The sequence below is a fragment of the Thermobia domestica genome, chromosome 15 (genome assembly GCF_964235325.1).
Source record: "Thermobia domestica chromosome 15, izTheDome1.hap1.1, whole genome shotgun sequence".
NCBI classification, from domain to species: Eukaryota; Metazoa; Arthropoda; class Insecta; order Zygentoma; family Lepismatidae; genus Thermobia; species Thermobia domestica.
In genome coordinates this window covers 89,532,457-89,551,175 of record NC_137468.1, presented here as the reverse complement: position 1 = coordinate 89,551,175, position 18,719 = coordinate 89,532,457, and the positions used below count along the sequence as shown (strand labels likewise).

General features: G+C 34.0%; 1 protein-coding gene across 1 annotated transcript in view; it reads right to left on the bottom strand.

The window, feature by feature from the left end:
- The window catches only part of LOC145671560 (beta-galactosidase-like), a 137,838-nt gene that overhangs the window by 95,632 nt on the left and 23,487 nt on the right, over nt 1–18,719 (bottom strand). The window contains exons 2-4 of the mRNA XM_081740747.1: nt 15,280–15,443; nt 8,568–8,718; nt 2,145–2,208 (exon numbers count right to left, since the gene is read on the bottom strand). Coding sequence (XP_081596873.1) covers nt 2,145–2,208; nt 8,568–8,718; nt 15,280–15,443 — 379 coding nt within the window. The remainder of the gene's footprint in view (nt 1–2,144; nt 2,209–8,567; nt 8,719–15,279; nt 15,444–18,719) is intronic.

The following is an 18,719-nucleotide window of genomic DNA, read 5'->3' as shown; positions in this document are numbered from 1 at the left end:
TAATTTTTACGCCGCCTAATAAACAAATATGTTTTGTGAACCTTATACAGCGCTCGAAGTGAAGTTTCTGCAGTGGACTGCATAGCCACTAACCGATTCATCATCTTCGTTCGGTCGATAATTTTGTGTATTATTTCGCTTACGTGTCGATTCGTTTATCGCAGTGATTGGGCCATCTTTTTCGTCTAAGTGAAATATTGTGTCTTGTGCTGTCATACGTTTGTAAATGTTTTATATTCATTGAAGTTTAAATCAAATACAAATGTTTCGCAAATATTTTCTTTTTAATGTGCAGTGAAAATAATACTTAATGATTTCAAAGTGTGTAACCTATATTGTCTCTTTCTCAGCAAAAGGAGAATATTACCTTTTAATAGTGTATATGGTTTTCAGTAGAACCAAACAGGTAAGGTACTTCTAAATAGTGGAGAACAAACATTACTTTCGTCTCCCATTATCCATCTGGCGTCGATCACGCATGGCTGTCCTACCTTGCACTTTTTTACAGGTATTGATCAGTGTAACTTGGAGCTGACGTAACAGCGACGGTGGGTATACGGCTTATGCCTCTGATGTTTAACGCCCGAATCCTAGGACCGTAGGAGTGAGACTATTTGTTTACTTGCCAGTTCCTTATTGGATCTATTAGTCTTTTACAAATGAATGATGTTAAGGAAGACTCCAAAAGAGATCCAAGGTTCGAATCCCAATATTATTATATATGGCTTTCGTTACGGGAACCAACTCCTCTTATAAAACAGGAACAAACGGTAGTCGAACCCAAAATACTTTCATAATATATTAACGAATGACAAATGGACTTTAACAAGGTGAGCATTAAGCTGTAGGCAGCGATTGTTAGTGACTCACATTAGAAACTTAAAATTTCCTTTAGAAATGATCAAAAATTCCATTTGTTCCACCCGTCTTTTCTTAGGTTTCGACTCCCCCTTCCTCGACCAATGAACATCAAAAGCCTAGTCGCTTCAACGTCGATTATGTGCATTTCATTTATGCTGACCTTGCTCAACCCTTAACTGTGGTCATTGAACCGAAGCACTATGCGGGGACTTAGTTTTGACTTCTTTTGTTTGTTGATCCATTCCTATTTTAAATACATATTTGGCAATGATATTCTCTAGCAAGGTCGCGGAAGGGTTGTTGGGAGAGGAATGAACACTCTTATTTTTATTTTGTGCATATGGTGGGATTGTGGAAAAGTGCCGCTGTCTTTAGTTGTACTGCCGTAGTGCTTAATATAACATGATTGAAAGCTAAATTTCCCTACATTTTATCTCATATTCGTAAAATCTGCGTTTTACCCTCTTTAAAAATCTTCCCTAAGTCTCCCTGCGCCGGGGGAAATTTTCCTGAAACTAGCATCACTTGTGAGTGTGACATTGGCGCCAATTGATGTATAAGTCTATTTCAATTGTAAAGGGGTATATTACAGCCAACCACACAAAGATTCGACTTTTTGTCTTTTTGATGTATTTTACCTGCATATCAATCTGTACAATATTCATTTCAAGCTATTTGGAACATTTTTCATCATAACATTTTCTCTAATAAATATTCACATTTACAACACAAAATTCATTTCTCAGCTTGGTGCCCTCTTCAGTTAGCGCCTCCTGCGAACGCGTAGTTCCCAAGATTAGAACCAGGAACAACATGTATACGAGAACTGTATCCTATTGACTCATAACACAAATCTTGATTTGTATTGTGAATTAATATTTCTCATATATGAAACATTTTAACTTGTTTTTAGTGTCAAACAGCCAGAATCTTTTGCATAATATGTATGTAGATTTCGTGTAGAAAAACTGTTGTGGGGTCTTTCTTCTCTCCCAATTTCCAATATGAGAATTCTGTCTTCCGTAACTTTCAAGATAAATTTATCACAAATGAAACAAATGTGCTATAAAGCTGATTGCTGAAATTTAAAAAGCTTAGAAATCCTGTTTTTCCCCAAATCTCGTTTATTTATTTGTATTTCTTAACTTCTGTAAAAAGTTCTAAAGATCCACTTCCGTCTATATAGGTATTGGATATGCCATATAATATGTGTACCTTTCTAAAGATATCACCACTATTTAATAAGACATTTTAAAACATTGAATTTGTCCAACGTAACTTACTAGGGTCGTTCGTTCGGAGTTTTATGTCTGGATTTACTCTCAGAAGCCATGAAGGAAATCCACCCTGCAGAAGAGAAAGAAAACCGAGAATAACCATGGAAAGTTTAGATGAACTGGATCTCTCGTATTCTATACCTAATAATCTGTTGTTCTTCCATAGCTAACATTCTTGGGCTCTCATATCTCTTGCTGCTGTCTGTACTCATTGTATGTTTAGTAGCAACTCTGAGCTAGTTCTTACTTAACATAATTGTTTATCGTATAAAGCAAATATATTTATTACCAAATAACAAATAATGTATAGAATCAACATAACGAGTGTCAGGCTTTCCATACAGACATCTAGGGAAGGCCCCTGCTTTGAAGATTAGTACATAATACAAATACACAAACTAATACAAAATAAGAATAGTATGTATAGTGGCTCTATATGAACCTAGCGTTTAACGTGAGATTCGAATTACTTGTCCACACCGGGAATTCAACCCTGTTCATTGTGATGATATGTAGGGTGGTCTGTCTATTTTTTTTTTTCGTGAATAGGCTGGAGATTGAACATACGAGGAGGGATCCAAAAGAAACCGAATTGAAAGAGCGCTGCAGTTCCTAGGCGTAGTAGAGAGTTCTCCTGTTAGGTGGGTCTAGTAGAGACCTTCCCAGATCAGTTGGCCAAGTGGCGTCTACGTAGGATGTTAACGTTAGATCGTATTCGTTGTTTTTCTCAACTGTTCTCGTTTGCCGCCTGTGAAATCGTTATGGCAGATTCAAAGGAACAAGGAGGGTTTGCTTCCTAATTGAAAAATCGGAAACGAAAACTTACCAAATGCTTCAACAGGCTTTCAAGAAGGATACTATGAACCGCATACAATTTTTTGAGTGGTTTGGGCGCTTTAAGTGTGGTGAGATGAGTGTTGAAGATCATGCTCGTTCTGGGTGCTCTTCATCATTTCGAAACGACGAAAACATCGAACAAATCTGCCCCCAAATCAGCGAGGATCGTCGTTTCATGATCGATGATAATTCAAAACAGGCAGGAGTGTTAGAGCTCGTGCCAGCGTGAGGTTTTGCAAATGAGACATGTTGCCGCTAAGTTTGTTTCTGGTCTGCTCACACAGGATCAAATCATTCGTCTGAATTTGAGCCAGGACTTGAAAAATCAGATTGAAAGTGATCCAAACTTTTTGACCAACATGATGATATTTTCCGAGAATTAAACAAAATCTAGAAGGAAAATGTTTTGATGGTGTAGAGGCTGTAAAAACAACTTAGCAGAGCGCATTGGACGATATAAAAGTTCCAGAGTTCCAGAGGTGCTTCAAACAGTGGGAAAGAAGATGAGAGAAATGAATCGCATTTAATGGAGAGTACTTTGAAGGAGGCTGAAAGAATTTTGTATAAAATGTAATAAATTATTTTTTTTTAGAACTAAAGTCCGATTTCTTTTGGGTCTTTCCTCGTACAATCAATCTGCTGTTTTCACAGATATCAAGTATCAAGGGAGGGAAGTCTGACACACTCTGTAATACTACCAGATTAGTAATGTTGGCAACCCAACCTTGTAGTTGTAATTTTTTAAATGTCACTACGTTAGATTATTACATACATCAAATCTATATGCTAATCCAAAAATTGCAATACCAAATTCATTAATTAGTATTGTAAACTAAGAACGCTGCGCTAGCGCAAACATGAAACTTTGAAAGCCTCTACAACAATAATGACACAACTGAAACGGATGGGGCAAGGTAGACCTAAAGTATCTTAGTGTCGGATAATAGGGCCATGGTATAATGCATTTCCAATAAATAGAAACAATGTTGCATGGGATTGAAAATTTGTCTTCCTTTAAATGCCTTTATATCGGAAAAATACATAAATAAGTATCTTATCTAACAACTTATATTGTTTCCAATAGACGAAGAAAATCATCATGGCGTTTATATCAATTAGATATAGCAAACTGTTCCAATGATATAGTAAACATTGGTAATATTATGTAATTTGTTGTAATTACAAATGCCAACAGCAATTGCTATAATGTTATCCTCAAAAGCAACATTCATAAGCAAACAAGAGAAAGTAATAATCACATATATGTTATTTAAGCAGTATAGCAATCTCTACTCCTGTACTTACCACATCTTCGAAACTGTTTGAGGTATCAAATTGTTGTAAACGCCATTAGGATCTCTGTGACTTTTCGAAACTATCTACTTAGTTGGTTGTGATACGTATTAGGCGCTTCTTCGAAGTAAAACTTTTCGAAAAAATGCCAATTTTTCAATTGTTTGAAGCTTCCTTTCTATTAACTCTATAACCATCATAGCATGGTCATAATATCCAACACTAAGGTTCTTTGATGGGCATTACTGCTGTGGAGGCCAAGTTTCTATATTTGTAATACTATAGCTTCCTTAATTTGCAACGCCAAGATATGAATGTGGTATTGTAAGTTTTCATTTACATGTAGCTTTGCAATATGTAATAATCTGACGTAGTGCCCTTTAAAAATCTTTATGTTAGGTTAGCAACACTTCTAATCTGGTGGTATTGGAAAGTATATCAAACGACTTCCTTCTCTTTATACTTGAAGTCTGTTAAAACATCGTGTCGATTGTACCTTCCGTTTCCGATCTATTTGTGATGCGAGTTTAGGTGAATCACCCTATATACGACGAATGCCTGATACCGTAAGGAAATAAATCCATAAGAAGCAAGGAAACATAACACGTAATTTTTCTGATTTTCTGCATCAGTAGTTGGTCACAGTGAAACATATATACGAAAAGTTTATGATGACTTAGCTAATAAAAAATTGCACCGTTTCTACGAGTGAACTGAAAGTATTTTTTTAAAATTTAATTACAAATATTTTGTTTTTCTCTCCTCTAATATTGTGTTAAATGTACGTAACATGTTTTGCCATCCTCGTGTGGAAGTAACAATTTGACCGGTATTAGAAAAAAAAAATATACGGTGAAACCTCTGAATAACGGACATCAATGGAACATGAATTTTTGTCCGTTACTGAGAGATGTCCGATTCAATTTCTCACAACTGTAATTGTATGCAGTAATATACAGTAAATACATATATGAGCGTAAATACGTAGAATTCAATATGAAATTACTCTATTTAGTACGTATTTGAAATACTGGGAGGGATGAAGGAGAAATTCATTTCTGGTAATTAATATTATTGCTGAGGGATGTGTTAATATATTCGTATACTGCAAAAAACAATATGTGTATGGTAATTTTCTTAAGTACATGTCATCGGTCTGCAAAAAGATCCATTAATTCACATACCACTTGAGGGCAGCACGTAACTAATTTTTATTAACACCTTTAAACGTGTCTTAAAGTCCGTTGCAGCCCCAAAAAATCTGAAACGGTGAGACAAATATGAAAACAGAAAAAAAATATTTCATAATTTCAAAAGTATAAGGTATCAAAGTAAAATAAATTGTCCCAGGGTCCCCCGCAGGATCCCAGACGGGGTCCAACTCAAAATTTTTAAATGAAAAGGGAGGTCAACTTGCACAACTAGAATGTATCAAACGAAGAAAGAAATATCCCAGTTTCAACTGCAGGATCCCAGACGGGGTCCAACTCAAAACGTTCAAGTGCCAAGGGGTTTAAATAAGCACATCATGTGAAAGCTCGTGTTAAGTGATACAGAATTGGACATTGGACAAGTCTCTACTGTCGATAAGCATTGCAAAATGGTACGAGTCATTTCCTTTGATACATTTTAGTTTTTGTTTTGATTTGTTTTGTTTTGTTTTTACACCTGTCTCACCGCTTCAGATTAATAGGAGTAGCAATAGACTTCTTCATCAAGAGTCGAGACTTGTTTTCTCTTCTTTCACTTAACATAAGTTTTCATACGATACTCAATTTGAACCCCTCCCTATATCAACATTTTGAGTTTGACCCCGTCTGGGACCCTGCGAGGGACCCTGGAACATTCTTTTTACTTTGAATCATTATACTTTTGAAATAATGACATATCCGTGTTTTTGTTTCTATACCTATTCCACTGTTTCAGATTCATACAAGTGGCTATAGACTTTGCAATGAAGATTGTGTTGATATTTTGACCCACCACTATTTTACACAGACTTATCGTAGAGAGTCGATACTTCATTTATCTTCTTTTATTTAACACAAACTTTCATATGATATGCAAGTTGACCCCCTTTCTATTTAAAAATTTTGAGTTGGACCCCATCTGTGACCCTGCGGAGGACCCCGAGACGATTTATTTTACTTTGATACGTTATACGTTTGAAATGATGAAATATATTTTTTTCTGTTTTCATATCTGTCCCTCCGTTCAGATTTTTCGGGGTTGCAATGGACTTTAAGACACGCTTAAAGGTGTTAATAAAAATGAGTTACGTGCTGCCATCGAGCGGAATGCTGAGACCTCCCCAATTTTGGTAACCGGTTTTGATCTTACCTTGATCCAAGCTTTCAGGAAATATATACATCACCCCCACTTTGTGGATTCAGGTGCAAGTACATTCCGTGTTAGATCAAGTGAAAAAAGAAGCCGGGAGAACTCCAATCCAGACTTGTTCCAGTATCATAAGTAAAAGAAAAAGGTTGCGTTTGAAAAAAAAAAAAGTACATTGCTCGTTGAAAATGGTATTGTAAAACAAACTATGTTTGTTTTGTTATCTATGAAACTGAAGGGAAAGATGCAAGGACTAGAGGAAAAAAGACAATTTGTTAAGGAAGGGAAGATCTTTCGCATAGAATTCTTGGTCAAACGACTGACGCTGCATGAGTGTTATTGCTTATTGAAGGTTTTCTAGGATTTCCACCAGAAAGCAATTTATTGCGGGCAGAAAAAAGAAGAATTTCAAGTTCAGCTTGAAGTTGTTCTGTTTGATGGTTCACCAGCCAAATCTAGACTCATGATAGATACACTTGTGGAAAAAACTTTTCTATCAGAGCCAAGAATAATTCCTGTTCGTTATGAAGAGGTTATTGAAACGATGGAGGAAAAAAGGACTGTCCGATTCCATATCTGAGAGTATCCGTAAAAGGGAGATTTTTGTTCCGTAAGAGAATATATATTTTTGTCGGGACAAAAAATCTGTCCGTATTATAGAGGTGTCCGTTAAGGGAGGTTTCACTGTAGTTGGTTATTTCAAAGACGTACCTAAAGAGAGACCAGGGAGGGCCATTCTCTCTCTCATTCCTGTCTCTAGGATGTCGTTGGACCACAGGCAAAAACTGTGTTCATTACATATATCTTTAGAAACTAGAGAATAGTGACCAAATAGTAAACCTTAAAACAATGAAGGAGGAGGAACATCAGTGAAGGGTTCTATTTCAAGTTCCTATAAGACCATTTGTGAGCTCAGGTGACTGTGAAAGTTTTTCTGCATTGCGACAGATGAAAGCACAACTAAGAGGTGCATAACAGCTTCGCAACTAGATTGGTTGTCCCCCGGGGTAAGAATTCGCCTTAGCGCCCCCCCTCCATGACCAACGAAACCAAAATGCTCCATGACTACACCTGATATTGCCATCACACAGTAATTCTCCTATTCCATTACAGTAAAGCTTGATTTCAAAATTGCACTTCATAATTTAATTTTTAGTACAAGATAAAACACCAAACTAATTAGTATTTGATTGCCAAATAATCTGAGAATAACATGCTTGACATATTCTTATAGTATTATCATAATTGCAAATGACAATGCTTTTTTAAAATTATACCGAGATATCAACAGTCTGTTGCTTTAAAATGCTATATTTAATTATGACAAACAATCAAGCTGTTGTCTCGAATATTATACTCGGACACTTTGCAAATTCTTAAATCGATGTAAGTTAAATGAAAACACAGAAAGCTAGAACTAAACTTTAACTTTGCGGTCTCTGTTGGCTGTAAAGGTTTTCACAATGTCCTCAAAAGATAGCTTTGAAACTAACTTATGCTCTATGGATATGATCCTAGGGTTGGTAAGTCATTGTTGTCCTGTTAAGTTTCTGAGGTATTTATTTTATGATCTTTAATTTGCTAAAACCCTTTCCTTGCCTTATAGTGAAAATAAAGGCTCTCCAGTAGCTGAATGTATACTACTCATACTTTTCATTCAAATGGTTGCGAATTCGATTCCTATCTATGGCATGAGTTCTGATCTTTCATTAAACTACATTTCTGAATAACATACAGCTTCAAGTCAGGGGCGTCATTTAGGGGGGCAGGGAGGGGCATTTGCCCCCCCTGAGTTTGAGATGTATATAGATTTTATCAATAGAATAGTAGTAAATCAGTGAAAAACGCGAAATTTTACTTATATCAAGTGGTCTTGCCCCCCCAAGCAAAATCTGAAATGACGCCCCTGCTTCAAGTTGAAAATTCACGCCACTAAGAAATCAACAATAAGGACAAACTTACAAATTCTCTTTCTGCACAGATATATGGACCTGGCCTCAAAATAACTAACAATCCAAGATCATTGGCCAATGTAATGAAACACTCAAGATCTAGATCACCTGTAAAGTTCACAACTCCAGGCTCCGGCTCATGAAGGCTCCATTCCACGTACCTGAAGAAGAAAAAATATTTTCAATTGACTGTAATCTCAAACAGCAAGGAAGCATCCAATTAACATTATTATATGCTTTTCTCTAACTTACAGTGGATGGGGATGTCCTCAAATGTCGATGACATGGAATGACGAAATTTTGCAGAGCGAGTCAGGTTATAATACAATATTATATTGTTGCTTTCATATATATAACTTTTCCCCACAACATTTTATTATCAAAATCCAGTTGTACGTACAAATGTAACACAAATCACTATCACTAAGGTCCATAGACCAATAGAGTCCCTTAAATTCGGTTGTTGGTGAATATGATGTCCCAGAGCCCAGTAGCAGTCAAAGGACAGGTTAGGGTGAACCTCAGGGCCCAGTCGCAAGTAAGAGAAAAGGAAAGGTGGCTTCCTTGGCCCAGTCGCAGTCAGGAGATTGGGGAGGATATAACAATATATATATATATATATATATATATATATATATATATATATATATATATATATATATATATATATATATATATATATATATATATATATATATATATATATATATATATAAACTCTAACCCCCTCTCTCATGTCATCTCAATAGCAACGGTCTCCGTAGAAACCAAAGTAAATATATTAACCGTGTGTTAGATAAGGAGGCCACTTCACCGAAAAAAGAAAAACATTCCAGAGGAAATGTCTTTAGAATAAGATGACATGAATATGGCAGTTAGACTAGGAAAGAAGAAGGAAAAGAAAGAAGAAAAGAAAAAGAAGTACAAGAAAGGAGAAGGAAGAAAAGGTATCAAACTTATCCATATTAAAGAATAACCTACAAAGAAAACATTCACAATCCAATTCTGTAATGAAATCATTTCACTATTTTTGACTAGTCGTTGTTCCAACGATTATTCTATCTTCTTCTGTGCTATGCAGCACTGAATATATCTAGATCATATTTAAATGAGATGATAATAATAATCAGATATTACCTCATGAGTTCGATTGACATTGTTTTCAATGTATGCCTGAGCCGGGGTGTTGATTCTACTTTCAAATGAAAGGGGAGGGCTGCTACGATGTTAGTCTAAAACATTCACTATCGAAATACTCTGTATGAATAAAACATAGTAAATCCACACCACCACATCAACCTAAAATATACACTCAAATAAAATAAATAAAATGTTACTATACTACCCTCATTTGCTAGGATGCATTTATCTATATTTTATAGGAAATAAAGAAACATTTTTTCACCTGGAATGTTTATTTACACTTAATAATTCGACATATTCAGTTTTTTTAAAAAATATAATAAACTTTGCAAAATAAACACATTAGTATTTTTCAAAATGGAAATACCTCCATCCACAACAGAAGTAAACAGTAATATGGTTTCAGCAATATTTTACATAAGATTCATAATATCAGGTAATATTCAACAGTCAATGGTTAAAAAATATTTTCTTATGGGTTTACTTGTCACAGAAAGTTTCATGAAATTTTTTATAACATTGCGCAAGATCGCACCGTTAAAAAATGTAGAACAAATATTCTGAATTTTAGTTCTCAGGGAAATGTTCCATTGCATTAAGTAAATTGTGATTTTTCCAGATTTTTGCAGAATTTTTTCATAACAATATATATATATATATATACAGATAAAATAAACTGTTCCATCATGTTGTCAATATATGTGTTTGTGAAGAAGAGGGTGTATATAGGAATACAATTTAGTAAATCACAGTTCTGGTAAGTTAATAATTTCCTTCAGTTAACTGTTTCACTATAATTAACGCAAAATCCATTATTAGCTTTAATTTTCTTGAAATCCTATAGGCCAAAAATATGATTTTTATTGCGTGATCTACTTACAGTTTGAATATCTAAGTTGCCATATTATTTTTTTATATTTGTGAAACACTGGATATTAAAAAAAAAAACTTTAAAACTGTAAAATTGTTACGACAGCCTTGTCGCACCTCTTTACCGAAGATTAACAACAGAAGAGACGCTTTTTCATCTCATCCAATCATATTTGTTCGATCCGCCTGTGACAGATGTGACGAGAGATAAGACAAAGCAAGGAAAAAAATCACTGCTAAAATTTTCTATTGTTATTTTAACTTGTTAATTATTAAGAATACTGTAAATGATAAACTTTACTATTATAATCCCAAAGAAAGAAAATTTGATGCTACAGCCCTTTTACGTTTAATTATTAACTGAGAATTCTGTTTCTGGGCAAAGTGCGGATGCTTAAATGAAATAAAATTTAATAGAACGTTTTAAAACATTTAATTTCGACTTCATAACGTATTTAATTGTAATTAAATATATTATTTAGGATTATGGACTTTCAAAAATTACAATTTTATGTAAAATTGAAATCCTTATGTACACAAGCACTGAAAGAAAAGAGTAAATTATCAAACATTTTACATAACATTACATACATACTAAACTTATTCTACTTTTGTTGGGAAACGCACTAAAGTGATTATTTTGGATAATCCTTAAGTAATTGTTCGAGCTTTTCCCGCGTACAATTAAATAATTTTAAATTTTGGAAGTTGTGTGCTCTGGCACTATCACCTTTAAGGGTGTGTATAATAGCACAGTTTCTCAAGATCTTATGGACTAAAACTTTGCTAGCATAACTTTCATCCATTTTGCGGTTTCATGTTTAAGAACAGATGATAATGGGATAACACAGCTAAAGTTCCTTCATGTAGTACAGAACCCGTTTTCGTTGGATTGGCTGTGGGAGATTATATAAATAATGTGGATTTTATGTTGCTATACTTGATACCAAGTTCACTATACACAATACAATGTATATATAGTAAGTGATTAATATAATCGATTCATAAAAGTTTCAACTTTTGTTACATTACTGGATCATGTTTTGTGAGAGTTAATTACTTACTTTGAAATATTTTATATAACACGAAGGCTTAGCAAATTAAATTATATACAATATTAATGTTATTAATATTGGTATTATCAATACAAAGTACATTGAAGCGAGGTGGTCATTAATATAATTGAAAAGTTTTCTATATAGTAGGTTTATAGTGAAATAAATTATAAATGAGTCCTTTCAATGGCATAAACATTGGAGATGATGTAAAGTGAGGAAAATGAAAGATCGTATAACACTAGATACACCAGTCCGTCAATCGGACAAAACTTCCACGGGTGAGATAACTACAAATTAAGGCATATAAATGGCATGGCAAGAACTGCAAACTTAAATGATGTGCAAACGATAATTATAATCTGTTTCACGAGTGTTGAGTATAGTTGAACTTGTGGTGAAGTTTCTTTTCTATACCCCTTGCTTCTAACTGACAATTGACAATACTTCTGAGGTTCTTAATCGTTTTACACATTAATGTGTTACGCATAGTTTTATAATTTTTTATGTTCAAAAGTCAGACATATTCGTGTAACTTAAGTCGGTTAATATTGTACAGTAATTTTTTTCAAGTTAACACCGGCTGAAATGAAAGATAATTGAAACTACTAATTTGAATGTGTTCCATTGATTTTAAGTGCAGAAATTAAGGAAAGAGTAAAAGATTATATAAAATGAGAAGACGAGAATATGAAAGAAGTCATAAAGAATATTTCAACTCTTTTACTTAATATTGCACGATCTGCGACCGCATTTAGTGTATGGTACCAAAAAGTTCTCTTGATAATAGTACAGCACTGTTTAAGAGTTAATGCGAAATTAAAATAGGTTAAATTCAACAATATTATTATTGTTAAGCGTACCAATCAATCGATCATATTAACCCTGAATTGATTCGGTTACTTTCTATTTCCTTACACACAGGAATGATAACTTTACTGGTCGTTTAATTCATAATTTATTCGATCGAAAGATCCAAGATATTTCAATCAAACATTTTATTGTACACATTATATCTGGAGAACTACATATAATGTAGCCAAACCCAAATTATCACTTAACTTAGTATGATGTGCTTATTCCGTAGAAAATACGAAAATTCGATTTAGGGGCCTTTCAGATTTGTGGTTTCTGATTCAAGATCCAGGCGTAGATTTTATTGTACGCCTTATATCTAGAGAACTACATATAGTGTAGCCAAACCCAAACTATCATTTAACTTAGTGTGATGTACTTATTCAGCAAAAATTATGAAAATTTATTTAGGGGCTATTCAAAAATGTTGTGGCCCCTGATTTAAGATCGTGTGTATTTCAAACAAAAATTTTCTTGTACGCCTTATATCTGGAGAACTACACATAGTGTAGCCAAATCCAAACTACCACTTAGCTCAGTATGATGTACTTATTACATAGAAAATACGAAAATTCGATTTAGGATCCGTTCAAAAATGTGTGGCCCCTGATCTAAAAACTAATTATTGGCCAAGATCACAATCTTTTTATACATTTTTTGGATCATTCCTAAAATTCTTGGCCAAGACTGCAATGTTTTGATCCGTTTTCTTGAGAGTTCCTAAAATTCTTATTGCTTTCATAAAATACTCATATAAATGAGTTGCGAATCACTTCTTTTAGATAGATCTACTCTTCGTTAACAGGAGATAGTCAAATTCACTACTATAGAAGATTTACTTCCCGAGTTTTGCGGAAGTTTGTTTTATTTGTACTGTCTTGGTCTGTAGGAAGAAATTTCAACTAAGCAGATACCAGTTACTCCTTCTAAGAAATACTCCTAATTAAAATGGACCATATTGCTGGTAATTGTTGCTCACTAGCAACATATGTACGATTAGCTATTTTACGGCAATGTTGCGTAAAAATAAGTATCATCCTGTATTTTCTATCCAAATTACAAAAAGACTTTTAAAATTACTAAATCAGGAAGGCATGTTTCAACCATAAAAACAAACCAAAATATTATATTTTTACGGGAATCCCTCATTACTTGCCAGTCAGAAGCGGATCCAGGACGGACTTCTGGGGGGGGGGAGTTGTAATACTGTTTCTTAGAGCTACTTTTAAGAGCTCCAAACTCTGGGATGAATTTTATTTATATATAAAATAAGAAAATATCCTCTTATGGGGACCCGCCTCTGTTGCCCGCCCCCTTGCGGTTAAACTGAGAAGTATAATATGGTAAGAATAAATCTGTATGGGAAATTTGGAGGAAATCCAGAAAACTGATATTTATAAACTTAAAATTGATGCTGTGTGATAATCACGCCATCTATCAAGATGAAACTGATACTGCAATGTACCGTCATTAAACCTTACATTGCAGCGCCAAGACGATAGTATACTATATGGTTCATGACATATAGTCCAAAATTATGACCAACTCTTACATTTTAATTTTTGGTTTGCTATGGTATTTTCTACAGATAAGATATACCATTCGATAGATCACAGAGATGAATAACATAAAATGCTTAAAGGTAAGTTATTGTGTGTAATTTTCGAGGCTGGTGGGAGGAAACAGGAGAACCTCCAGATACTTATCCACATGGTGTTTGTCCATCACAAAGCTCACTTGGCTCGAGCTGGGATCGAATCAAGGACCCATGCACCAGAAGTGAACGCTCTTCCACTGTGCTACCGCGGCGCCCATAATGATTGTGATAATGTGAATTAGCAAGAGCGATATTTATAAGTAATTGTGTCACGACAACGAATTTCAATCCGATACTTTGTCGTTTGTTTCTTCGTTGAAGTTTAACATTGCTTTCCAGCACCAAGGATACACAAGATGTGATCTGCAGTTTAAGGTGAATCACTAGGTGTCCTGGGTTCTATGGTAAAGGGTGCTTGAATAGCGCGACGTTGCCAAATAGGGCCGAGTGTTTAATGATGCCAGATAATAAAGGAAGTAATCATGTAGTTCTGCTTGGATGCTTACTGGAGAAATTAGTTTTAGACCCTTACCGCAATACACAGCTACTTTTTACTTCTCGAATTGAAGCGCTAGAATACTTAAATTTTGTTATTGTGGCTACTACAGTAAATGTACAAATTTGGTAACAACGCATTATGGCGTTCTGCGCGAGTTTCATCTTAAAATCTATTTCCTTAAATGCAAATTAATATATAAATAAAATGTGAAACTTAACACGAAAAACGTTCAAACAATATATCTATTTTGTAATAAGATCGTTATTTTAAAATACTTTACATATACAAACAAACATTTCATAAAACCGAGCACTTCTAGTAAGTTCTAACACTAAGTGCCATGTTGTGTGCTCATTGTAGAACGAATCAACCGATAACAGGTGACACGACCAAATGAATCAGTGTCTTGTGTTGTAACTGAAATATATCTCTATCTTATAGTACAATATTTATAATATGTAATGTTTCATTGCGCAGTAGTTAAGGGAATGAGCTAAAATATGTACTGACTTCCCGGTAGTGATCCACCTTAAGATGGTAGCCAAATCACCGTAATATGCTCAAATTTATAATGCTTTCTCAGCGGGAATCAAAACGGTTACTAAGTCTTAAATCATGAAGGAATTTATATTACAAATATAATTTCAAACCAAAATTTTATAACTAAATAAATTTATAGATGAATCCGAAGATAAATACTTACGTTGAAACTGCATTTAGCCCAGCGGCCTTCAATTTCAGTAACCTGTCTTCCCAATATGCAGATGGAACACGGAAGTAATGGATTGAACCAGATACATATCGGAAAGGTTCTCCGTCCTTTAAGAATTGGTCATTCTCATAGTCTATCCGGAACTCTCGACATGACTAGATACGAAACAAGTGATAATTAGCAAATTACAATGCAAAACATACATGAAGTGGATGTAGTCTGATAATCCTCGGATTGTTTTGAGGGAGCTTGAGGGTAATACTTGTAACATCAATTTACATATACAGTTTATTCCATCTACATTTGATCCCTTCGTGAAAATATATAGAGTGTCCCAGAAAATTCAACCTATCTGACATCTGAAAAGCAAAATGAACTCATATTGTCCTGTGGTGAAGCAACGAAGGTAGTTGTTATTGAAGAATTCATTTTAGCTGAGTAATTCAAAGTTACAAAGGCGATATTAGTATTAATGAACAGCTTAGTGTATGTGTAAGATATTTTAGAGTTGATAAGCCCTTCCCCTCAAAGTGAAACCCTTGATATATATATATATATATATATATATATATATATATATATATATATATATATATATATATATATATAAAATCTTCTCCTTAAAGTGAAATGATAAAAACCACCCCAGGCCCGAAGAAATATGGTCACAAACGTGGTCACTCTAATTTATATATATGTAGCTTATCTTAATAATAAAGAGCAAAGTACGTTCATGTCTAGCATCATCACTATTCATTTTCAAATAATTAAATTGGAACAATATAGCTTAAGTTGCAATCAATCGTTAAAATATAATACTACAAAAATACACAAATATTAATGTTGAAATCTAAATATGGTTACGGCCGTAATTCTATTTTGAAATAATTCAGTTAATGCAATGAAATTTTAAGTTGCCGTTTAATCGTAATTGTAGTTCTAGATCTGAAAGTTGTCTGCACACTAACGCCATCTATTGGCGTCAGGCTGGCAGTGCATGAAGAGACACTTATTATTGTCACTGTTAACTATTAAGATTTGGTGTTACAGAGGAACACATTTTCTTTTTATAATATGATGATTTCATGCCCAATATTTTGTTTGTGATATTTTACACGATAGGCTATACACAAAGAAATAAATCGTATGTGGCGTAAGTAAACATGTAGGTTGCATGCGTAAATTCTGTAGGTTTGGGAATTAAAAAAACACTATAGGCCCTATAAGATGTTTTATAATACGTATGTTTATAATACTATCCATATAAATGTTCCACTATACACTTTCCGTATTACTGTATATAGGCGGTAAGGACCTTATATACAGATGGACATATGTAACATATAGCTGACGTATGTCATGTACCAATCCAACATCAAACTGCTAATTGTTACTATGTTGTCACACTGCTATGCATCTGCAGCTAGGTTGCAGTAGAACAAGGCACCAGATCGAAGATACAGATAAGGAGATTATTGAAGTCACAAAGAATTCATATATGAGGAGACAGATGTTGAAACAACAACTGAAAGTAATCGATGTTATTTGTTTAGCATTCGGATACTTAAATAAAACCAGATTTCGAAATCTTAGTTCATTTATTATAATACTCATGCTTATTCTATAAACTTTCAAGCTCACTGTTGTACATAATTTATCAACTTGAGTATCCATAACTTTAATCTGGGATTCGAATATTCAGTTGAGCATGATTTTTGTTAAAGGTATTTACAATTTCTAGTTTATCAAGGGAACGGGCCCAGGAAGCTTAGACAGAACTTTTCATGTTGCTACACATGTCAATTATTCAGACAAAAGAAACTGCTTTTATATCCTCTAACAAATAATGATCTAAGCATACTTAATAACTATTTTGCAATGTTCTGTGTGCTAAATAATCTAAATTAACAATTGTAATTATTCTGGGAAATATTTTTTAAAAAATTACTCTTTTTATCACAGTTTATACATAAAATCTAATAAAAAGAAAAAGTACAGAATTGGCACGAAATTCAAAGTCTATAACGTCTTATTGTAAGGTGCAGATGAAGAAACAATCGACAAATTAGAAACATTATGTAAATTATTTAATATTGCAAAATTATGAATTATAACACATTTTACTAACTCGGACAATAATGAAGTAAAATTAAATAAGATTACTGAAAACAAACTATAACGTATCAGGACGTTACACGTATATAACATACACATACTTATGTAATATACTGAAGACTGTTAAATGTCAGACATCCTGCAGCTACATAATGTAACATCTAAGTGGGAAAAAGCGGTACGTATGTAGCATATGGATAATGTATGCTCCGTACAAATTTCCGTAGTGAACATGTAGATTTCCTATATGTGTACAATATTCTGCTCTCCGGATAACGGATTTTTCTCAGTGTATAGAGCAGTCATTTGCAATTCGCCATGAATGATGTTACAACATGAGTTTACGATCGGAGAAATGACAAAGAGAATAATTAGAGTAGAGGATGAGAAGGGACGAAGTAGGAAAATGAGAAAAGAGCAAATATTGGTGGTGTACGAGTACTCCGATCGATATTCTTACTTGCGTCTTTTCCTAACCTCATAATTGTGTAACCCACTAAACGAGAAATTTCTCCTCCCCCTTCGAAAATGAAACGAGAAGTTCATTTTCAAATTCGAGATGACACGACAATTGTTATTTCGTTTTAGAGTTGAGACCAAAAAATCTCGAATCTCGTGATCTAAACATTAGTCATCTAAGTCTTAGATCTCAAACATTGTTTTAATAAGACATGCTTCATAGTATAAGAACTATAAATTGATGAAGTGTTTGTACGAACACAGTGAAGAGCACTTATTAGCGTTTTAAAGACAGGTAAGTCATTACTCAAAAAACTATGTACTACAATAATAAATATTATATAAATGTTATTATATCACATCATTCGTGGATCTACATGGCATTAGTTTGATAACTTCTAGATCATGGGTCGGCACGGGAGTTTCGAAGTTTCGCTCATCCGAGCAATGCTGGGCTTCTCTGCACGCGTTACATACTTCTACTATCCATTTCATAAAGATAGGCCCCTGACTTCGCGGTGCTGCCATGACGTCCAGTCAAAACTTATATTTCATTGTCATACCTCGTTGGAATTGCTGGAATGTTGTCTTTTCAATATTTAAGATATAAAAATTTTCTTTGTACTATGTAGTGAGAAAAAAATAAAAATTAATGAAAAAGTGCGTATTTTTTCGTACTTTTTTGGTAGATCAATGTTTATAGAGCTATATCTCAGAAAACAGATCACGTGAAATAATTTCCTGTGTACAGTATGTAGATGCATCCATTAACTGTAAGATGTGAAAAGTTCAATTTTCATCACTTGATATTTTTTGTGTAATTAAAGCAAATGTACGACGCTCTGATCTCCTTTACC